Raw genomic sequence first — 24,291 nt, forward strand, 5'->3', positions numbered from 1 at the left:
ATGTGAGATAACTCTTGAGCTTTTCTGACAAAAGTGCCTTTTGTTACAGGCACTTTACGGCCTCCAGGCCTCATCGGCGGAAGCAAACCTAAGGTGGCCACTCCTGCTGTGGTGTCGAAGATAGAGCAGTACAAGCGGGAGAACCCCACCATCTTCGCGTGGGAGATTCGAGAAAGACTGATTTCTGAAGGTAAGATTTTAAAAAGTATATTTAAAACCAGATTCAAATTAAAGAAAATGGGCGGCTCAAAGTCTTTATTAGGATTATCAATTAAATGTTACTTTAGTGTTACCCCCTTACTAATAAAACTAACACGCTCATTGAACAGTGTTTTAAAGTGACGTTTAGTATGGAAATGTCATTTCAGAGCAGTGTTCAACAACTGTGTAACTTTTTAGGGGGTAATTTTATAAATATTTTCCTTTTGATATTTATTTCATAAATTATATCTATTAGGAATAGGTACAAAAAATAAAAATATCGAGTTGTTCTTAAAGCTAGTGAAAAAGACATCAACGAATTAGGTACCTACCGACCCGTTGGGTCTTTAAATTTGATTAAAGGCGTTTAATTTAAATAAAATATCATTATTATTACTGTAACCAACAGTATGATTGACGAATATTTAAACAATATTATAAAGTAAATCTTCAATTAATAAAATATAATTTATTTGGCTTAGAATTTGCATAATAAGACTGGATTGCACCACCTTACGATAGCTATAATAACGAATGTCAAAAATTTGTCAAACTCCATATAAAAAAACACCGGTTATCGTTACAGTTACGGTTATATTTAGGTGGTGCAACTCAGTCTTAGTTTAATCATTTTAACTAAATTAACAAAGAGGTTAAAAACTAAACTCAGATTATTTTATCATTTTATCAATAATGAAATTATTTCAAAGCAAGTATTGGTCTTATAAAAAGCAATAAATACAACTTTATTATAATGCATTTTGTCAAAGTTGGCGAACTTTAATGTAGGGCTTGTTCTACACAATCAACTCTACATTTTACAGTTATCGATCGCGATTAATTCGTACTAGTATATGGATGTAGATTACAATAAATATAAGAACCAGAGTGAAAATTACTGTTAGATATTATCTGCCGGGCTATTTATAATATCAAAGGCTCTTAAAATGTCGGTGGGCGCGCCGCGTAATACCGGTGCGCGGCTCACGTTACGACGCAGTGCGTGTGCGCCGCTCGACGCTAGCTCGCTCGGTCTGTCAAATGTATAACGAAGATACAGGGTGTAATCGAAAACGCATGACTTAAACATGTCAGTCTAAATATTGTTCCAAAATTAGTGCATAAAATATCTAATTCAGTTCTGTAATGTCATGATCAAATTCTGAGCTACTTTATATTTTTTATATTAACCATCAATAATTAAATGAGCTAATAAAACATATTGTTTTTATTCCAGTTACAACTACAAAATACTATTTCATATACGGTCACAAAATAGACTTTCTCGATAAATCGAGATCATAGGTCTTGTTAAACCTCAATTCTTGCTTACACTCTGTATACTCGATTCTCCGGTTCGGATATTATTCATGGATTTTCACCCTCAGACAATATTAGCTTACGTAGATTTGAAGTCTACTTATCTTTTGTTCACTATTAGGAAACTCTAAAAATACCTACTACTAGGTGTAACTTTCTCCTATTTATGAAAACGGGCGTTACGGTGATAGGTGTAACTAATAAATATAAATAGCCAAAACTTATTTTGTTCATGTTGCAATACCTATGATGAAATTATTTCTAAAATTAAGTAGTTCATAAATATGTTAATTTTATCCAATAGTTTGAAAAAGTGTCTAAAAAGTATATTAAATAATTTGAGAATACAGCCTGTACAGTGTAGAGTGAAACTAATATTTCAAATATTACCAACATACATACCATACGTGTAGCTTATCTCTCTAATAATTTGCGCTGTTGAATGTGTGTAAATATCGACCGAGCCTTACCGCTAAACTATGTCCGTTAATCTTGTAAGTTGCTATTATTTTCAGTTGTTGTTGATTTATAAGTAGTGAAACTATCGGGTTTTCCTGAAAACTCACATTGGCATTCCAAAGGAAATTGTAATCACCATTTTAGATATTTCCCGAGAAAATATTTTTCTATTTTAGGATTAGAATCACCCCATAAGAGGATTAAAGGTAACTCAATTATTTATATCTCATCAACCTTGACCAATATCGCGTTCTCGAAATAGAATCACTTCCTCATACTGTTCCTTGGTTCGTTCTAAATTGGACTTGACTAGCGTTGTCTTTTCAAATACATTTTTTAACGTTAATGCCTTATCCAGTACTTATCCCAGTTTAACCTATTACTGGCAAGATAAAATATATTTAAGCCCAAAAATATGAGCCAATTACCTAACACCGCGGCTGACCAAAACTAAAGCTGGCTTCACTAAGTAAATATATCCAATTATCGGATTTGACTTATTGAGTAATGAACTTTAGGTACGTGTCAAACATTTCGGGGGGGTCAATAGGTAAAGCCATGGAAATGCAACCCCGAATATGGTCTAATAGTTTCGTAAATGTCCGTCGGCTTACCGACAGCGGATACCCCGTAACATGAGAAGATGTATTGGATTTAGGAGCACGAAAAAAGAGTCGCCTTATGTAAACGTAAGTACGGTGGCTTGTGATCACGCCTATCCCACAGAGAGAAAGTGCCGCTAAGACTATGAGCGTACATGATTGCTTATGATGTTATAAGATACATCCAATCAATGTCGTGGTCGTGGGAGATTTCAAAGATTTTTTATTTTATTTATGCTCTGTCTAAAAGTGGCAAGTAGATACCACAAGAAATCCTGTTTGCTTAGACCATTTTTAACATGAGTGTTATTTAGACATTAAAAATATTGCGGTTTTTAAGTTTTGTTTATATTCTTCTGTTTGGTTATGGTTATGGGTTTAAGTATCTGAGGTCACAACCCCGTTGTCAGGCTTAATGAGCCACCATTTTGAGCGACTTTTATTTAAATTACTTGCAGATCAAGCAACAATTATAATCGTGCTCTGTTTTCATGTTTGAAGTAATTAATAAAGTAATTTTATTTAAATACCGTGAAAGCAAAATAAACGCTAGCGTGTCTATCTTATTTAAAAGTGTGTTTTAGCAATGGGTTTGAAAAAATAAACAAATTAATACACTTAAATGACCAACAAACGGCAAACTTTGAAATTCTGTGAAACACAAATTATGTCGTGTGGCGAGTTTAACCGACGAAATGTGTTAAGCAGAAGCAATTTGTCTAATAATACGCTAATGAAATGCTTAGACCTTTTGCTAAATGTCGCTTTACGTTTTTCCACTACGACATACATAAATAGTTGAGAGCACGATGGGCGTCGTAGCTCTGAGGCCAACGAGCCAATTGCGGTAATTGCACCAAAGACACCTCTCGTGCCCATGCGTGACGTTAAACGCTGTTAATAAGTTATAAAAAGTCTTAAACGTTCATTAATCCAACAATCCATTTGGGATTCTCAGGCATAAAACATAAGAATAAAAATCGTGTAACTACAGCATGTGTTATCACGTTCTGTCCCTAAGATCAATTCGCCTTCTTATTTTCTCTAGTGCAGAGCGGTAGGGTGCGTGCGATCGCCTGTGAAACTGGTTTCGCTTAAGACCACTTCTGGTTTACGATATCACCGGGACCGGATTAGGAGACGATAACATTCTTGATGGTAAACACTGTGCTAAACTGAGTTGTTAAATTGGTTCACAGTCATTAAATCCACAGGGGGCGTCGTAACTTCAGAGCGCATGATCGGACAAACATCTATATTAAACACATTTTATTTATGTAGGGGAATCGCTTATTGGACGTATTTGGAGGATGCACTTAAAGTGCTAAACGAGTGTTTGTTTTAAATTCCAAAGGTGAGTTAATAACAATCCTACCTAATTACAAAACCTTCTGGCGACAAACCGTATTCTCAATTGAGTGCGTAATAAAGAGACCAGTTTCTGTGAACCAATCTATCCAAAGGGGGCCAAAGTTTCTACTCAGTAACACTGCATGTTCGCATCAAAATTGCTAACTAGGCAGAATAACTCTCGTAGTAAAGAATTAATGTAGTTTTTTTACATCCCGTTAATCAAAATTGATTAAGTCGCATTTTCAACGATTAAAATGTTCATTCAGATAATTACTACATGTACGAGTACTACTTAAAAATTTCAGTTTGTATATATAAATAAATTACTTTAAAATCTTAATTCACTTTTAAGCCGGGGTTTTGAAAGACTGAGTAGAGTGTTGATTGATTTTATTCGTATACTATCTGTTAAAATATAATTGCATCGAATATACCTAAGTTGCTCGAATACATTCTTTAGCGGAGGTCGGACAATTGCTCAGTGAATGCCTTTATTTTTTTATGTTTTTTGTTCTTATCTGCGCGGTCGACTGACATTATCGTCATTTGTTGAAATGTGTTTAAAATAATTGCTTGAGCGCAGTGCTCGCCCATGCCTGCGTTGTATGCGAAAATTGCACGCGATCCCATGCCAGTTGTTTTGCGTAAATGCTCACATATTTGTCGTAAATGCTGCAATATTTAAATTTCTGCGTATTTCGAACGTTTAAAATGTACAGTTAACCCCTGCGGTTTCGTGCTTCTCAAGGCAAAGCTTGAAAGTAGTGTTGTTCCGATTGTTGATTACTGGAAAAAAGAAATTAGTGTTCATTAAGATAATGAATTGAGCGGTTCAATTAGGGACCTCGAATCTGTAATTGCTCAATTAATTAAAATAACAATCTGCACATGCATAATTAAGGGATTACATTAATTTTCAAGGAAATTTCTTAAGGATTTAAACAATTTTCCTGTACGTTCTGATATTTGATAGGTACACTAATAAGGGAGAGTCCGCTAATTTGGACCAGTTTTTTTCAATCCCATTTTACACCTACTTTTCTTTTGTTTTTGCTAATGTCCATGGTATACAATAAAAGATACATTATTCAATTTACTATTTCATAAGTATTAATTAACATGATTGTTGTATATTTAGTACAAATCAACAAAGTACGAGTTCAGAGCTTCGGTCCAATTTAGCCAACCGGTTCGATAATTTGTACCACAGGGTTACTAAATTGGATTTCAATAAATTTCAAGTCTATAAAAAAACTATAGCAAAATATTATACGATACATTCTTAACAAATTAGGAAACGAAAAGGAACAGTAGTTAATAACATAGAAAATCGATATTGTTTTACACGTTATTACGATTTTGAGTACAAGTTTTGTAATTCCAATTATCGTAACGCACACTTGTACCTAATCTACTTTGCCAGTCTTTTGCTTTCATTTATTGTTAGTCAAACATAACTATGCAGTTATAACTTCAAAATATGATTTACTAAAAAAAAATTCAAAATTCTTTGGTAAAGTTCCATACAACTTGATGTGGTACAATTTAGCCGACTAGGTGATAGTGCTTTTAAAAAATCGGTATAAAATATAGCTTATAAATACCGAAAAATGTTTCAAATAATTGTAATCCACACTAATTTACGCTTCTAAATAATATATTAGAAACATCCTGTGATTAAATTTAACAAAATTACAAACTAAACATGTATTGTCAAAAGTTACTTGAAAACAATGAAAAAATACTTTTCAAAATAAAACACACGTGTTTGTTGTCACGGCAAAAACCACATGGCCGATATTAATTGATTTTAGTTGTGTATCGCTGAGTGTTGCAATTACAGACATTCAATAAATACTTTACGAAATATAAGGGTGGTACAATTTACCCGGCGGTACAATATACCGAACTCTCCCCTATAACTTAAAATTTGTGAACTTAATAGAGTTCCAAGCAGTCCTGATTTTGACATTTGGACGTTATTCCCAAAGCCTTCGTAAGTAATTTTTATGTTGTAAGAAAAGAACAGCAACAGAAATCTATAATTACATACATTTAGTATTTGTAACGGATTTATTTAAAACTAGCTTTCCGCCCGCGGCTTCGCCCGCGTGGAATTTTGTCTGTCACAGAAAAACTTTATCGCGCGCGTCCCTGTTTCAAAAACCGGGATAAAAACTATCCTATGTTCTTTCCCGGGACTCAAACTATCTCTATGCCAAATTTCATCAAAATCGGTTGCGAGGTTTAAGCGGGAAAGCGTAACAGACAGACAGACAGACAGACAGACAGAGTTACTTTCGCATTTATAATATTAGTTGGGATTGAAAATCATGATTCTTGTTACAACCACTTTTCGTTTACATTGTAATAGTGAAATATAAATAAAGTCACTGCTTATTATTTACAACAATAAAGGTGAGGGCACATCACTGTGAATCTTGGCTGGGCGCTCGGATGGCTGGCAGCCGGGATGTAGTTATGATTGATTCCATTAGATCGGGCGATGGTTTCGGTGAATCAAAGCGTGTTGACCGGGCCGGACCACCTGCTGATGAGGGAGCCTCGACCACAAGCCTTATGATGACTAGAAGTGCCATCTTTGGGCAACAAAATAAGAAGTAAACTAAACAGGATCTCACCTATAAGAATGTCAATCTGCTACATAGATTTTTTTATAGGACAAGGTAAACATTAGTTAAATATCAAAACTAATTGAAGTCGTGATATTAATTAATGTGTAATAATTATGAATCAAGAAGATTATAATTTACACATTAAATTAGTATTCAGTGTTATTTCACATTCATTATAAATATTAAAATATAGGATGGTGTGGTATTACAGACAGGCTAAATAAAAGTGATAATGAAAAAGTAACAAAAACTTGTGACTCTTCCATTCGTAACGGTTTAAACCTCTGTGGCGTTGGCAAGAGTCATAAGTAATAGAATTTTAATCAAATTTATAACGAAATGATCACGCGCACAATGCCGAGCCTTTGACACAACACGTGCCCGCTCAGTGCGCGCTTATTGAAACTGATCAAATTGATTAAATTTCATAAAGAACTCTAATAGCAGCACACTTTCGATATACACTTTTTTATTTTTACTTAGCAACCGTGACAACATCATAAAGCATTGCATTATTAATATTATAACTTGTCATTGAATACCATTCAACGGTCGAAAAATTTATGAAAGTGGCAACATAAAAAATTATAAATAGATCATCGATCGACTGTTTATAAAATATGAATCAGCGGACTTTGAAAACTACCGACTACCCAATTTATCCCAACCCAATATTTACAAACGCGGAATACAATAAAAATCTGTCAAAAATCCGGCATCCACTTCAGCGTGTCAGCGCATAGGCTTCGGGGGCGCGGTTATCAAAACAGAGCGGCTCATCGGGAGAGGCTAAATTTTAATAAGGTGCCCACTACCGCCTTTGTTAGTCATGACGTGGCAGTTTCGGACAATGCCTTGCGCAACTTATCGACTAAATCGATATCGGTTTCCGAGGCGTTACGGGCGGCTCTAGCTACTGACCACATTTTGATTAATTGCATTCTTTCGGCCTCAAATCGTAAAGGCCTGGGATATTGACTGGCGCCGATTAATTAGCGAAACCGATGACGTGTGAGTTTACAAACGGGGTGTGAAATATTTTGAGATAGTGTGGAAACACCTTTAGAGGTGATTAGTTTTTGAGCAGTCATTTAGTGACGGGCAAAAAGTTTTCATAACTATAACAAATTTTGATGATTATGGATAATTATTACAGTGTTTTTACATAAGTTATGTAAAATAATTTCAAAATGAACACAATTTCAAAAGGTGTCGACTGATCTTTCCCACAATGTCTAAAGTAACACACTCGCACGACTACACCTAAGCTAATAAGAAGTTTTTATCTAACGTTTCTTGACATTTACTAACAAGGTCCCATCTTGTTTGCCGACATTATATTGTCAAAATAAATCAAATCGATCTCCACACAGCTTCCAATAAACCGATACATTTATTAATTTGTTACAGCATTAAATTGGTTCCCAGCAGCGCATCGCCCAACACTGTTGCTCCTCAGAGGTTCATGGTCATCATTCTCAGTCCCATTTTAGTTTGATGGGGCCAACATGCTTCGACAAAAAAGTGTTTTGATGGCTTTTTGCCTCTCCATTGTCTCTTTGTCAAAAGGATTCAAACCTTAATATTTACTCAAATGCATTCTTCGTCTCAAAACTTATAAATCACATCTAAAGTTCGCAAATTTTTAAGGTTTTAACTTTTGGGAATAGGGGTGTCAACGTACCTGTGTGTTTACTACTTGCGATATTGCAGTCTGAAAACTGGATCGTTTCAGATGAAATGTTACCGTCTGTTATTTGTAACAGTTCTTTTGTGCACCTATTCATTGCTAATTGAAATGGGTAGAGCGTCGGGTGCGTGGAGTAGCGTTTAGTCGGGTGCTGGGCCCCCCGCCGGCCGCCACCTTTTTACTCGGCCTACGCCGCGGGTGCCGCCTGATTGCCTCCGATCTCATCGTTTTATGTTCCCCATAAAGCCAACAATAATTCATTTAGACGACGTGACGCCACTCACTCGTTAACTGGTTCTATGAGGACGTGATCTCCGAGCGATGCAGTTCCGGTAAACTGAAACGAAAGTGGATTCAGCAGGTACATCGAGTGTCTGCTGTAATTTAAAAAGCAATTTAACAGGACTCAAAGGCGAATAAGTAGATTTTTCACGCTAATTGTACCTACTATGCAAGTTTGGTAACAGTAAAAAATTTAACTTAACGTTCAAAGTACGTGCAATACTGATAAAGGAAATTGCTAGCAGTTTCCAAAATAACCAATTAGTTTTGCTTTAATAAACAAATGTCACAAAATTAACCATAGGTTTTGTTTTGTGTAAATGTGACGTAAAATTTTTTATTGAGTCAAAGGGATATTTTTTTAATTAGGACTTTAGTTATCAGTTTTAAGCAAAACCCAAAACCATAATAATAATCTTCCATAACTTTCTGTGTGTAGTGTGCCCAAGTTTGACTTTTTTGGCTCTTTAGTTATAGAGCTAATTTAAATTTGTTATAAAATTTACAAATTAACAACACCATGTTGAAGCCAAACTCAAATTGCAGCTAGGATTAGATTTAAGTAAAATGATGTAAAAACAATAAAATCGCAGAAGTATAGAAGTTCTAAAAGCTTCTAAACGGAACGAAGGAAGTATTTGTGACAAGTGAGTTTAATTTGCTTACGGTTAAACTGGTATTTACTAGTCAAGGCCAGACTACGTTTAAAGCTCATGTAAGAACTATAAAATAAAATTATTTTTAATTAGTAAAGGAAATCATAAACACGCTTGTGAATTAGTAACTAAATATTAAATTACAAAATTATAAAAATTAGGAAAGTGTTGCAAAAAATAAATAAATAAAAAATAATATGTGGTCAAGCGACAAACTAATTAGTTTTATTACTTCACCTCTAAGCGCTAATTAGTCCAACTCAATCGAATCACCGTCGATGGGACAAACGAAATCTATCGGAAAACCGGTATAAGTAAAATAAACAAACAAATTCATTCCGAACCATTAGGCACGAGATCCGACTGTTAATGTCTCAATTTAGAAACGAGCGTAAATCTTCAAAGGCGTGACAATTACTGTTACTTCCCGGCAATACAAACAAAAAGGTTTTCCGTCAATTATCGATAAATTAACCAGATTAAACAGTCCATAGCAGACGGCGCCGGAGCGGCTTATCTCCGGACATGCCACGCTTTTAGGCAGGTCACAACACTCACAGCAGAAACATTAACATTTTATATCAATTTGCCTTTTATTAGGAGCCATAGGAAGTTACAGTTATCTCCCAATATCTACCTACACCTAGCTTAAAATATAACATTAAGAGCACCCCGAGGCGCGGCTACCAATGTTCATTTGAATTGGAATCATACTACAAAAAAACTTAAAAGCTTAAAGCGATTGCAATAATGGTAGATAGGTGCTGTACATAACAAGCTCATTCCATTGAAAACATCTAACCTTTTAATAGAAGCGGAGCCTATTGTGACTAATCATGATTAAACGACTTTAGACAAATTGCATGACCGTGACTAAGCATGTAAGGACCCGAACTCGATCCCAAATCATTAAAGAACAATTATAGATATCGCGTTCCCACCTGCAACCTGTTGACGGATAATGATCTCTTTCTAAACAAATAGTCAGAGTAACCATTGATCGCGCTCAACTGCTCCATCGGCGATTCAAATTAAAACGTAATTAATACAACACCAACATCGAAAACAACAAGATTGCTGCTGTTTTTGCGGCATCCGAAATTAGACTTGAGATATTTCACGAACTCAACGTAATCTCACCTCAATATCAATTCAACAAAAGTGAATTAAAAACACGACATTGAAAAATTGGGAGTCAAAGCACCTTATTGTCGATCAAACGGCCGATAGGTACTTCTTGTTACTAAACAAAAACCAATTTAACTGTTCTCTTAAAGATCATAGGAGTTTTTTGCCGTTTGAAAGAATAGTATGAACGAACTAGATTAACTAGCGGCGACGCGTCGTTGAGCTCCCACAAAACGTTAACAGATTTTCAACGGTTTTATTTCTTTTTAAGAAACGATCTCGATAGTCGTATAATTAAAGATCGGCCGGTAAGTGATGACTGGTCACCATTAGGGGTATTCTGTCTCGAGGCAGCGGCCGGTACAGAAGGCTATCGCCTCGTCTTAAAGCGCCGATTACGAAGCAAACAAATTGTGTGGAGGGCACCTTTTTGTACTTTAGACATGCTAACAATAAGCGAAGCCCCGCAACTGATCATTACCATTATACTGTATAAGGCTTTGTGTTTTGAGTAAATTATAACAGGTCCGTTTTATTTGATGCGCCAGCGCAGCTCACTGACAATGGAGCTTCATTACAAACGGTGACCACATTAAATCTACCAACATAATCGCGATAGCATTATATACTAGTCATTATAATTATCTCATGTCTGGAACTCGTCAAATTGTTTCTGTATGACAAACAATTGAGGGCGGTTTATTTTGTCCGTAAAGGCGTAATTTTGTATAACAAGCTAGGCAAACGTCTTTGCTGGCATATGTAAAGAGCGTCCATTAAGCAATTACGTGGAATTATTGGTCCTACTAGGTATAATCGTCCAGTATAATTCAAATGATAGGTTTAATTGATAATGCAAGTAGATCTACTTTATGTAAATGCGGTTAAACAGCATTTGAAAATTGCCATGTCCTACTCAAGTATGTATACTTAAATGGTAGGTATTATCGTCTGTAGCTAAATGGTTTGTTATCTAAAACAATTTTGTTGTATTTCTACTTTCCGGATTACAAAAGAAATTGTGGTGATTATCGTTTTAATGTATTACTAGGTAAGTATGGTGATAATATCTTCATTTTTTCGGATCAGCCAAATGACGTCCACTGCTGGACAAGGATTAGTGATATTTACACCTTAAACAGTGTGGCTGGATCATACTCAGTCCCTAAACAAATAGAGCAAGTTTTAAGTTATAACAACTTGCTAGTGAGAGCTCGGACAAAAACAAACTTAAATGTGTGATCACGTAATGTCTGAATAGATAAGTTAACCCAATTCCAGCACTAGACAGATAGCAATTCAGAAGCGAGTATAATAAGCGACCGCTCGCCGGCAGCTCGGTACGAGGGCTGCACTAAAAGTATCGGGAATGGAATATTTCCACTGCTCCTATCATATTAAAATCTTTTTAATTGCAAACTCCTTGATTTTATAAATCGAATACTATTTATTTAATTAAAAAAAGATTCTCGGTCTTATCACAAGGTCTTGTGAAACTTGTTCAGTCGTTGAGAAAATGGAATTGACTCGATAAAATTCAAGAGCGACGATTTATTATGACTTTCGGAGTGGTTTAACACAAAACCAGTGTGTTGACCGGATGATTTCTGCATTTGGTAATGAAGCCCCATCCAAAACCACAATTTATCGCTGGTTTGCTGAATTTCAACGTGGACGTGTCAAGCTCAGTGATGATCCCCGTCAAGGTCGTCCAAAAACTGCAGTCACCCAAGAAAACGTTGATGTTGTGCGTAAGCTGATTGAAGAAGATCGACATGTGACATACCGCGAAATTCAGGCAACCTTAGACATTGGCATGAGTCAAATACAAATAATCTTGCATAAACAATTAGGTGTAAAAAAGTTGTTTTCCCGATGGATACCGCATTCGCTCTGTGAAGAGCAAAAAGCGGCTCGCGTTACTTGGTGCGTCAGAACTCTCGGAAGATTACATGCAGGATCCTCAAATGCTGTATACAACTTCGTATCAGGTGACGAATCCTGGATATACGCGAACGAACCCGAAACAAAAAACCAGTCACGAGTTTGGGTGTTCGAAAATGAGTTAAAGCCAACAAAAATTGTTCGTTCACGGAGTGTTGCAAAAAATATGGTGGCCACGTTTGTCTCCAAAACCGGCCGTATTGCGACTATTCCTCTTGGGAGACAAAGAACGGTTAATGCAGAATGGTATGCTAGCATTTGTTTGCCACAGGTCGTTTCTGAACTTCGTAAAGAGAACTGCAACCGCCGCATCATCCTCCATCACGACAATGCGAGTTCTCACACCGCGCACAGAACAAAAGAGTTTTTAGAGCAAGAAAACATAGAATTATTAGAGCATCCACCATACAGCCCCGACCTAAGCCCTAATGATTTCTATACTTTCCTTAAAATAAAGAATACATTGCGTGGTCAGAGATTTTTATCACCTAAAGAAGCTGTGGACGCCTACAAAACGGCCATTTTGAAGACCCAAACTTCCGAATGGAATGGTTGCTTCAATAATTGGTTTCGTGTATGGAAAAATGTGTCAAATTTCGCGGAGAATTCTTTAAAAAGCAATAAATACATTTTTAAATAGTAATGTTGTTTCACTTCCTTGATTCCCGAAATTTTCAGTGCCGCCCTCGTAGCTCGACAACGAATCCTACGACAATTACGCCCGGACAGGCTATGATTAAATTATGGCACTTACTCGGAGTATTTCCTGAAAATTACATGGGATGGCTCTCCAAGGCTGCGTCGGCACGCGATCCCGCCGCACGCATTAACTTTATAATTGCGAGCGATTTGAAACGCGACCAATGACGCATTGGTTTTAACGCGCACATCGGCCACTACTCGCTCACATTATGCACTTGCTGGTAATTAGCTGACGGGCAGAGATATGAATATTGCTGAATGAAACTGCACATTTATGAGTGTTTATCGTAAATGCCAAGCGAAAACTTGTTTTTAAGACAATCTCGTGACACGACTTCACGTTTTGTTTACGCTTTGAAAATTTAACTTTAGTTTGAGGAACTCGTTTAATAAACTTGTATAATGTAATAACTGAAATGTGTTTGTCCACAGGTGTATGTACGAATGCTACAGCGCCGAGTGTTTCATCAATCAATAGGATACTAAGAAATAGAGCAGCCGAAAGAGCGGCCGCGGAATTCGCCAGAGCCGCTGGCTATGGCCTCTATGCCGCGCCCTCGCCTTACGGGGCCTTCCCTTGGGCGGGCGGTGGCGGAGTCTGGCCTCCAGGCGGCCTGTCTCTCCCGCCAGGAGTCCCAGTCCCACCAAGCGGAGTACCACACCCTGACGCCGTGCAACAAGGATTCCTCTCCTCGTCCGGACGCGGCCTCATTGGTAAGCGAAATTCAATACTTGTGGTACCCACACTTAATGGTCGATCGTAAAATCTCTGAATTCGGATACCTATGCAAACTAATAAAATAATATTGAATGGACACTTTACGTACGGGACTTTTTTACTGTTACTTTTTATTAAAAGCTTTTTTTTTTCATACAGATGTTGACGGCGATGATTCCGGATCTTTAGACGGCGAGCAACCCAAGTTCCGAAGAAATCGCACCACGTTCAGCCCTGACCAGCTTGAAGAATTAGAAAAGGAATTCGAAAAGTCTCATTACCCGTGCGTTTCTACTAGAGAAAGGCTCGCATCGAAAACCTCGCTGTCGGAAGCACGGGTCCAGGTAACGACCGTCATAAAATTTTTAATATGATATTCGTAAACACACAGCCAATTATAATATTTTATTAGTACGTCTCTCGAGATGTCTTAATCAAATCAGAGCTATCATTTTCACACCAATTTACATTTTATGAATATTTGTTGACGCAGTGAGAACAGAATACTAATCACGTTTATTTACCGTTACTGACAGGTTTGGTTTTCCAACAGACGAGCCAAGTGGAGACGCCACCAGCGCATGAACCTCCTGAAAAGAGGTGGCGGCTCGCCCCCGCACCGCCTGCCCCACTCCCCCTCCCGCTCCCGTTCTCGTTCTTCGTCCCCCTCGCGTTTCCCCTATCACACTCCCCAAATGGGCGGCGAAAACAGCGCATTTAAGTCGCTCGCGCACCAAGACAGCAACGCACTGAAAGCACTGTCGCACCAGGCGCAGTTCGACACGAACGCACTGAAAGCACTCTCGCAGCAGCCGTTCGAAGGCGATGCGTTCAAGCACCACCCGGCTTTAGAGAATAGCGCTTTCAAGGCATTAGTTCCGCACTCCGCGGCCGCGGCCCTCCTGGCGGCTCAGTCCATACAACTGGCTCGTGGCTATGAATCCCATTCAGACTCTGACGAGGAGATAAACGTCCATGACGAAAGCGACGACGAGGGTGAGAAGCAGAAAAACAAGACTAGGTCCCGGACCCCGAGTCCCGCGCGCCAGCGGGCGGCCCCTAGCGACGTGCCCTTACAGCTCACAAAACACGACCGTTGATATAGTCATCGAATTTATTTATATTCACATAAAGTATTACGATCATTCCTATCGAATGTTGGATGTTCCGAATAATTATGTAAATTATAATCCTAGAGTGCTAATACTCCAGTTTGTTTGTAAATTAATGTAAATATGTAGGTTGTAAAGTTGTTAATTAATGCAAGAAAGATGAATGAGTAATAAATTCATGCACAAACATTTCTATTATTTATTAAATATTTCTTAACAGTAACAATGATGTGTTAAGTTTCAACTCAAATGTAAAGTTATCTTTTGTTTCCTTATAAAGAAAAGTGTAACCTGAGATTTTATTGTTATAAATCAATGTCACGATAAACAAAGTTTCCTTCAAACACTGTTTTTGATTGTAATTTGCAACGATACCTAAGTTAATAAAAATGTATATCTAAATCTATTTTTGTAAGTACAATTTGTGAAAGTCTAGAATGTAGAAAACCAAAGTATTATTTTCAATGTTGGACAGCACGGTTTATGGAAAATAAAAGTTCCTAATCCACTTAGTACCATTTCACACAAAAAGAGTATCTACGTGAGTGAAGTGTTCTGTCTGCAGTTGATATAGTCGAATGGTAATTAAGTATAAATGTTCGCTCCGTAATGTTTACGATAATTGGCACCATTAAGTAGGTTTGATTAAGACGGGCACTAAAGAATCTATTTAGAGGTCTAGCGTGTTATGTATTGTATATATCTGTTGAACTCGGCACTGTATACTATTTATTGCTTAGATAAATAATTTTATTGTAAAATATTGTAGACAATTTATGTAAATAATAACAATTTAAAAAACGTCAAATAAAAACACATTCACACAAAAATAAAAGGTGGTTTCATTTTCATCGAAATTCTTTCACTAATTTATGGCCAAAAGTTAAAACAAAGGTAATTTACAAATAGTACTAGTCTAAGGAAGAGCAGTGTAATTTTTTCAAATTATTTTGACAACGTGATCATTTAGGATATAGCGCAGGGGTTCTAGCGTACCGCAGCTGTGAACTGCTATGCAACGCTAAACTCGCTATTTAGCAGGAACTTTATAGTTGTCAATGACTCTACAATAAAAATAAGTAAATTATTCAAAAAATTAGATCGAATATTTGCTATGTACCTACCTTCTAACCATATTTAAACTTCCAAAAGTTCCAGCTTCACTAATATTCATGAAATTTTCACTCCATGATGATCACGTAAATCTACATACTACTTACGAGTATATCTATAAAAGCGAAAGGTCACTCAATGACTCACTCACACGAAACCTCAGAAACTACAGTGTTATGAGTCTCAAACTTTGCTTGCATGGGTTCCTTTTAGATCGTAGGTACCTACTAGACAACGAATATAAACATACTTATATACTTTTTTTTTGTAAATACATACTTATTATACATAGAAAACACCCAGTCCAATACAAACAAATATGTTCATGCACACAAATGTTTGTACTGTGCGGGAATCGAACCCGCTACCTCCGGAATAGTAGTCCGTTTCGAACCACTACACCAAACGGCAGATAATAAAGAATATAAGAATGCAGAATCACGAGGGAAATCTTTCTCTTGTTACGTCTACAGTTATCTACGAGGAGATTGTGATAGAATAATTTTATCCCGTAAGTATGTTTATTAACTGAATTAAGTTCTACGCGACAATTAAAAATTTAATGCTCTACATGTAGAGCTTCACTATTTTAGTAGAATATACTACATAGATATGTAGAATATATTTACAAAAGGTAAACCGAAGCCAAATGTAAGCTGAGATTCAATAATTAAAACCGTAGATTGAAAGGTGCTAGTTATACAAGAAATCTATTAATTTGAGTAGACTTTACTAACTTAAAAATAATTTCAACCACAGTTGATTTAATAAAGTTGACGAATAGAAGTTTTGTTTGATACAAGGTGTGCAATAAGTTGATATCTACTGATGAAACTCAAATTTTGTCTACGGTTAGTTTACCTATTTATTCTATGATTTAGATTAGGTATTGATAGTCTTACGATCAGGTGATAGGATGTACCTATCAATTTCTTCCGGCCACCACAAAACATTTTTTATGAAAATTTTAACCAGACCGTAACAAACAATTATATTTAATTTTGATCGAAAAGATTAATCGAAAGGATGTGATTCCTGCAATTAACCCTTTCCTTTCTCGACGGTGTAAACTGTAAATCAGAGGATAATCATTTTCGAAGACGTTTGTACTGGTATGATACGAGACAATTATCCTTTTTTCCCATTGTTATTAAATAAACTCCCGAATCGGTCCTTCCCGGATATCGGCAATCATTTCGGCGAAAGTCGATCGCCACAAAAACGCAAGCTTTGTTCCCGACAAAGCCTCATTAGCGGATCTTTAAGTTCTTTGTCATACCCAAATGAAAACAAGAAATGTTCCAATAGGACAATTGCTTTTTTAAAATTAACAATTATTTAATAGCGATCCATGAAGTTTTGTATTGTTTAAAATAACGGAACCAAATTTTATCGGAAACTGGGGTAATATAAAATTAATTATTATGGGTGGTTAGAAAGTAGGTACCTATCTAAAGTTTTGTACTACCTAACATGAGTTATAGTTTGGTATCCCAAATAGGTAAGCATTCTGTCTATTTACAATAAAAACTTCATATTGCATAATGAGCTTTTTTTCTAACCTTAGAGCTTTAGTTGAAGAAACAGGTTAATTTTATTTTAAGTATAGAAATTGCGAAGAAAACTTAATTGCTCCCATTTTCCAATTTCCCTTCAATCACCAGCAAGATAATCCAAGTTCCTATCTCTACAATGTCGGATCGCCATAAATACTTTTAAGTCTTACAAATCAACCCAATAATTTACGGGTTGACAGTAAAAATCAGGTAACATGACATAAATAAAGAAGCGAAGCGAAGCAAAGTATGGCTCATCAGAATAGTTCGATAAAGTTGTTCGGTCGTGATAGGCGCGGAGTGGGGATGCGTGTACGCGCGCCGGCCCAATAACAATAAATTTTGTACGTCGTTTGAAGCGCCGTTCGGACACTGCCGCGTTACTACAAAACACAGTTCTGAAGTCGGTAAGGTATTATGGTCTTTTGATCTATGGATACTTTGTAAACAAAATTTGGCAGTTACCGTAGTTAGACAAAGCATACTTTCACAATGAAGGAAGGAAAATGGTAATTTTTGTGACAGTTCTATTTAGGTACATTGTGAATTATTGGTTCTTTTAACAAAATCTTCCATGAAGACTTAACCTTAAAGTTTCAGGGTTTATAGCTCTATTTATGTTTCCTTTTGCTACGGTGGCAAAACCTCCTCTGCCACCATAGGAAAAGGAAAAATAAATTCACAACATTAATGGCTATGTAATAAAATTATAGATATAATGCATCTTTGCTTGTTATTAAAGTTCCAATGTGAATCAAAATTTTAACGACTGTGGAACTTTAGTAGACTTTAAAAGAAAATAAAGGTTTGAGTTCTAACTATTACTAAAGTTCCGAACCATAATAGTATTTCAGTAACAATAAAATTAACACACTTTAATTTTTATTTACAAATGTGAAAGTGTTTTGTAAATAAGCAACTTAGGTGCTCTGCTCCTGTCACAGAGGAGCAATACAGATTAAGAGGTCGGTGTGAACCGGTGCGCCTGCGCGCTATCGTTCTGTGCTTTAGTCGGAAAAAGCGCTAATAGCACCGAGCGCGATATATGAGCAACCGCTACTCAAACCATCTGAGCTACATAATTTATTTAGCTAAGCTTAAACGGATTTCGAAAGCTAAATCCCTAATTACCTGAAATATTATTAAGTTTACATAACATTTGTTCTTACTTACTTACATAAAATACTCGTATTTTTTATCGAGGCCCCTTCTTATCCGATAAATATTATGACAAAAAATTAAGATCAAGAATAATGCAGCAACTTAAATCTCTACCTCGTTATTGAGGTAAGCACTCAAACCGTTTTCATTTTCACACAAAATCAAGCAACAACGTTGTTATCCTCGATCACTTTTCACACATTTCTTTGCGAAACACTAAAGGATATGACATCATTCGCACATAAAATTCACATATTATTCATATGCAAATTGACTGAGCAATCATAACATAAATTCTTTAATATGCCCACTCCGAACAAGCTTATAACGGAGGCCAATAAAATAATGTTCTCGCTCGTAACGACTGTATCGAAATTTTTCGGTTGACATTTAAAATTAGCCTTCCAAGTCCTCTGCAGAAGCATATCGGTACGTTTCTTATATTGTCTTTTTATGACTTTATTTACAACGTTATTCCTCAAATATTACTTTGCATTAAATTATAAAGCGAAAGTTGAATCAATTCAAAACTGTAACGGGCATTATTCCAGCCGAGCTTCGCGGTATTCGGACGGCTGTGGGAATGTGAAACTACGATCAGAAAGCGATAAGGATAATTAATTAAAATTAGAATTTTTAGCAAATTAAATTACACGCTAATTTCATAACTCAAAGTTAATGATATAAGCAGAGACGCCCAATCAATAGATAAGGCAATTAAGATTAGTAAAACGGGAAACGAAGCCCAAACATGCGTGTCATTAAGTCATACGAGGCGCGGACTCCGATACAGTATCGTCGTTTCCCATAAAATCATGAGCAGATTCGAAATGTAAGCACATTAAGTTATCGGTCGAATTATCTCGTCCCCGGCACCAATATTTATTTGTTTCTCACTCTCGAGGGGCTTAGGCGATTGCGGGTGAAGTGTTCTCTCCCAATTAGGTGGTTATTGACGTTTTACTGTTATCGCCTTAATCTTGGAACCGTGCCCCGTATTTATAGACGGACACCATTCGGGTTGCATTTTGAGATTTTGAGAGGAATGCTTTGATGGTGCAATTGAATTGTAATGAATTACTAAATTAGTAAAATGGTCGGCTACATTCTAAAGAATAATGCTCTGTCGTTGTTAAAACAAAATTCCAAAAGTTATTGGTTACTTTTGTAAGCGTCAAGTAAGTAAAGCTTACTTTGTCAAGTCACTATGTCGTCAATACTGTGCCAAGTTAGAATTCTTAAAGCTCATCAAAAATATTTCCCGTAGTTGTAAATTAATAATTTGCTGAAAGTTGATCTGTGTTGAATTTTGTGAAAATGCTGAACCTTATCTCAGCAACTTATTCATGAAAAAGCTTCTAAAAATTAATAAAATCATTTTGTTGTAATTCATTCACTTCAGTCAGTACCCATGATTAGGCCACGACTATAAATACGTGTAAACGATACAGCGCCCAAAATCGACATTTATCCCAAAAAGGGAAGCTGTTAATAGAGTCGTTCAACGTTACCGGCCGAATTATCTACAAAGAGAAGAGTCGGTCCGGTGTCCGTCCGACTCGGAAATATAAATTTATTTGGTGGTTGTCGCGCGGACACGGGCGCGGGCGCCGCGGTCTATCTCGCGCGTAATCTTGAACATTGGCGTTAAAGAATTTAAATTATACGCCGCTACAAATGAACGGGCGACCTCGCCTTATTTATTGCCTTAATCCAAATTATATCGACTAGCATTTCTCGACACATTGTCACGTGATTTGTTCCATTAACACCGACTCCGCTCGATTATTATAAGCCTGGATTATCGGCTGACGATGTTTTAACAACATGTAAGTTTATGCACTAATAAAAATAGTCGTTTTAATATTCGATATCGGCCTCTTGATGATCTCTTTGGGTCAATGGTTAACGTCACCGGTGGACGGCATTATAAATTAGGACTCTCTAATCTTATTAAATATTTCGACAGATTGAATACGTGAAGAGGTTTCTTAAAATATTTTGGATGATTTGTTCTAAAAGTCGCTAAAAACTTATATTAAAGTCTAATATTCATTCATTGAAAAGTATTATACGCCTGATGGCAATTAACATAATCACGAGGAACTGTATGTTATAACTAAAAAGCTTATTCTAGATGGGGCAGACATGAGTAGAAGAAGGTTACATTTTAGCATAATGTGTTATGAGGTTAAATAACGATCGATTCCTGAGACTGAGAGCTTACCTGAGCCGAACGGATCCAGTAGGCCTAAGATACGCGCCGTGATAACTTTTATCGACGTCAATTTGTATGGGCAAAATCGATAAAATGGCGTGATAACCGCCTATCACGGCGCGCATCTTAGGCCTACAGGTTTTAATTTTAAGGCAACGTATTACGATGCGTCATCAACCAGCCGAATCCTAAATCGTTTCATCATCAACAGCCCTTTACAGCCCACTGCTGGACTATGAGCCTCCTCCACTATAGTGGAGGGTTTTGCCATAATCTTCACGCTTGGCAGGCGGGTTGAAGATATCTCCTAAATCGTTTAGAAGTTTGTTATTTAGAAGATGAATAATGAAATGAAACTGATCTACAAAAAACATTGACAATAATAATAGTCCAACTTGTTCTTACATCGGTGCCATTGGTCGCATTTATAAAGCGAGTTGTCAACTGCGCCCTATAAATTCCAATTACTAATATTTCTCCTCGCTTACCACTAATTAAGTGAAGCAACCAATTCACGCATGCGCATCGATCGAAGCTCGCCTGAAGACACCATTAGTCTTGCTACTATACCTTTCTTTATTACAAAGAATTTTGCATGACTAGAAGGGACATTAGTGGGCCGAGTTAACTAGTGTGAGAAAACTCACACTAGGCCCTCAGAATCTAACTAATGAGTTCTGTTCTAGTTTCCAACTAGACATACTTCCTACTTTACTCAATTTTGAAAGATATTTTTACCACCAATTTATAGTCATGTATCTTTGTATCTCTATTTGTCATAGTATAAAACCGACTCTAAAAACATGCACTAAAAAGTAGAAAAAGAATTACTAATTACTTATTTTGAACAAAATTTTTGAGAGAAACATTGATTCGATTAACTCTATCTAACTACTTATATTCAATTGAAAAAAATGAAAATTACTCACCAAAAGTACATTTGATGTGTGTTCAAGAGATTGCATTAATTCTTTACAATTGTGTAACGTGTCCCATCTAGATATACATAACTCTACGCAGTCACGCAAATTTATTGCAAGACATATCCATTTCAAAGCCTATATGCTAATATGCACTCTGCAATCAACTTTATTAAGTCGATGGCTTCAGGTATCTCTATCTGTACTTTTGTAAATTGTTATCTTGTGAATTACATTATTGTAGGGACAACTTCAATTGGCAGGGGTGAACAAAAAAGGGTAAATTAATTTAGCTAGCTAGCTTCGTTGGAAAAATACATAGTCTTTTTGAAAAGAAATATATTGCGAATTATATATTATATTCACTAAACATTACACCAATGCAAAGAATAACGTCTATGCACTGTATATTTCATGCATGTAACAACTGTAAAAACTTTTAAAAATATATTTAACACTACATAGCCCATACTTCAAAGCACATTTTCAACCGGTCAACTGAATTCTCAATTTCCTTTTCTCTTCTAAGATTTTCTTCAAATCACTAATTTCTTTTGATGGTGATGTTTCAAGAGTCATTTTAGATTTTTTATTTTGTTTTCGCATCACTGCACGCTCTGACATGTAATTTTTAATAGAATTCTTCGCTTGTTGCAATTCTTGTTTTGCAGCGATATTCTCTTCTTTAATCATTTGACGTTTCTTCTCCAGTTCTTCGTTTAAGCCAATTTTCAAAGCTGATAACCTTTCTTGCAATTCAGCAAAAGACATTTCACATAGTGAGCCAATACCAGAAGTTTCAGTTAAATCTATTATTCTTGGTATTTTAGCTTTCTTAGCTATCATTGCAAGTATTTTTATTTCCTTAATCATGATGACTCTACGGTCTAGCTCATCTTGTTTTTCTTTCATAGCTTTAGCCAACATAATTTCGGACTCTTTTTTTAATTTGTCTGCAATTTCTTTTTTCTTGGCAGTAACTCCATGTCTGGCTTGAAGTAAATTAAGTTCTATCAAAGATAATTTTTCTACCTGTTTTCTATTTTTATCCATTTCCAACTTTCTCCATTTTTCGATATCCTGATTCCAAATCTCCTTCTCTTTTATGAATTCTTCATACTTTTTCTTGTTTTCATCATGTAATTTCTTTTTGGAAAGAACAGCTTCTTCATAAGAAATTTGACCCATCAAATGTTTCCTTTCTATATCAAGTAATCTTTCTCTTTCCCTTTCTTGGCGATCATACTCTTCCATTTCATCAATTTTAGCTGTATTTCTACATGTTGTCATCAAAGTTTGCAACCACTGCACCTCTTCTTCTTGTGCAATTTGAATTCTTTTATTAGTTCTTTTTAAATTTGCTACCGTTTCTTTGACTGGTGGCAAAGAAGTTTTCATAGCAAATGTTGGTTTCGGCTTAAACGGCTTTGTTGCTTCAATTTCCATTTCATCTTTAATACTGGACAGGCGTTTGAAGTACCTTTCTGATTTAACCTGGGCATAATGAAAGTTTTTAGTTTTGACGTCATTCAATAAATGTGAGGCTTTTTGTTGATTTTTTTCATGACTGTGTTTCAGCCTTTGATCAATCACATTTTTTGTAAGCATTCTTTTTTTCATACGCAATGAATTAGGTGGAGTTACTGGCAGAGATACTTGAGGTGGAGATACCGGTGCTTCTTTAGTTTTTCTATTTAAAACATTTAGCTGCACTGGTACCGTAGGAGGCTTCAGCTTTCGGCTTTCTATCTTTTTTACGTACTCTGCATAGCTATGGGCCATTTCACTAATATAAGGTTGCCAAGTAAATAGTGGACTTATTATTTTCTCTGTTGTGTAATTAGTGTCATAATAAGCTTGAGCTATTTGAGACACAAATGTTAGTACTTCATTGTTACTCAAAAACTTCGTAAATGTACTTAAAAGAGGCTTACTTAAATTGAAAAGGCATTTGTAAAGAAATTGCATGTCCTTTGGTGTGATCTGAAATGTTAGAGCGTGGAGGATAACCATGAAATAATCTTGATCCTCTTCGGTGAGCTCATCAGACATGTGCGAAGCAATTTCTTTCAAGAATTGTCCATGTTTCTGAATTCCTAAAAATGTCTCGGCAATCCAGGAAAGTTTCGAGTCCTCGATGGTATCGGGACATTTTTCGATATAAGTTTTCATATACTCGTACGGCGACACTTCGTTCGTAGCACCGTAATCAATAATGATATTCCTCAGCATTTTAACATTTCCTGAAGTGTGGTAGTAAACCATTTTTTAAAAATGGTTTACTATTTTCATGAAATTCAGAAACGAAATGAAAACATGACACAAAAACGGACACGACAAACAATTTTGTTGACAAGTACTGTCACTTGACAGCCATCATACTCTAAACGAGCTGTAAAGTAGTGACCAAAGAGATTTTATTATTGTTTTTGAGCAACATATTAAAACAATATTATTATATCCGCAATTTCAGGATTTTCAGGATCTACCTAAGTTCCCTAATTTTGGCGAATTTTTAGA

General features: G+C 36.2%; 2 protein-coding genes across 5 annotated transcripts in view; one reads left to right on the top strand and one right to left on the bottom strand.

Annotated features, from left to right (window-relative positions):
* The window catches only part of LOC114352087 (paired box protein Pax-6), a 38,959-nt gene extending 23,391 nt beyond the window's left edge, over positions 1–15,568 (top strand). For 2 of the 4 annotated variants that reach the window (XM_028303544.1, XM_028303545.1), the window contains exons 3-6: positions 50–190; positions 13,406–13,687; positions 13,851–14,035; positions 14,228–15,568. In XM_028303544.1, the coding sequence (XP_028159345.1) occupies positions 50–190; positions 13,406–13,687; positions 13,851–14,035; positions 14,228–14,791 (1,172 nt within the window). In that variant the 3' untranslated portion in view covers positions 14,792–15,568. The remainder of the gene's footprint in view (positions 1–49; positions 191–13,405; positions 13,688–13,850; positions 14,036–14,227) is intronic. The other 2 variants (XM_028303547.1, XM_028303546.1) reach the window with 2 other exon arrangements.
* A 6,673-nt stretch (positions 15,569–22,241) lies between these two features.
* LOC114352090 (cilia- and flagella-associated protein 99) lies at positions 22,242–24,039 on the bottom strand. The gene has a single exon (XM_028303551.1). The coding sequence runs from the start codon at positions 24,034–24,036 to the stop codon at positions 22,258–22,260; it is 1,779 nt and encodes a 592-aa protein (XP_028159352.1). The 5' UTR covers positions 24,037–24,039; the 3' UTR covers positions 22,242–22,257.
* Positions 24,040–24,291: the final 252 nt, after the last annotated feature.

This window comes from Ostrinia furnacalis, unplaced genomic scaffold (genome assembly GCF_004193835.3).
Source record: "Ostrinia furnacalis isolate ACB-3 unplaced genomic scaffold, ASM419383v2 OfSCF1246, whole genome shotgun sequence".
In the NCBI taxonomy this organism is placed as follows: Eukaryota; Metazoa; Arthropoda; class Insecta; order Lepidoptera; family Crambidae; genus Ostrinia; species Ostrinia furnacalis.

Bases quoted from the DNA above. Each gene is read 5' to 3' on its own strand.
- LOC114352090 (XM_028303551.1), bottom strand. From the start codon at position 24,036: ATGGTTTACTACCACACTTCAGGAAATGTTAAAATGCTGAGGAATATC.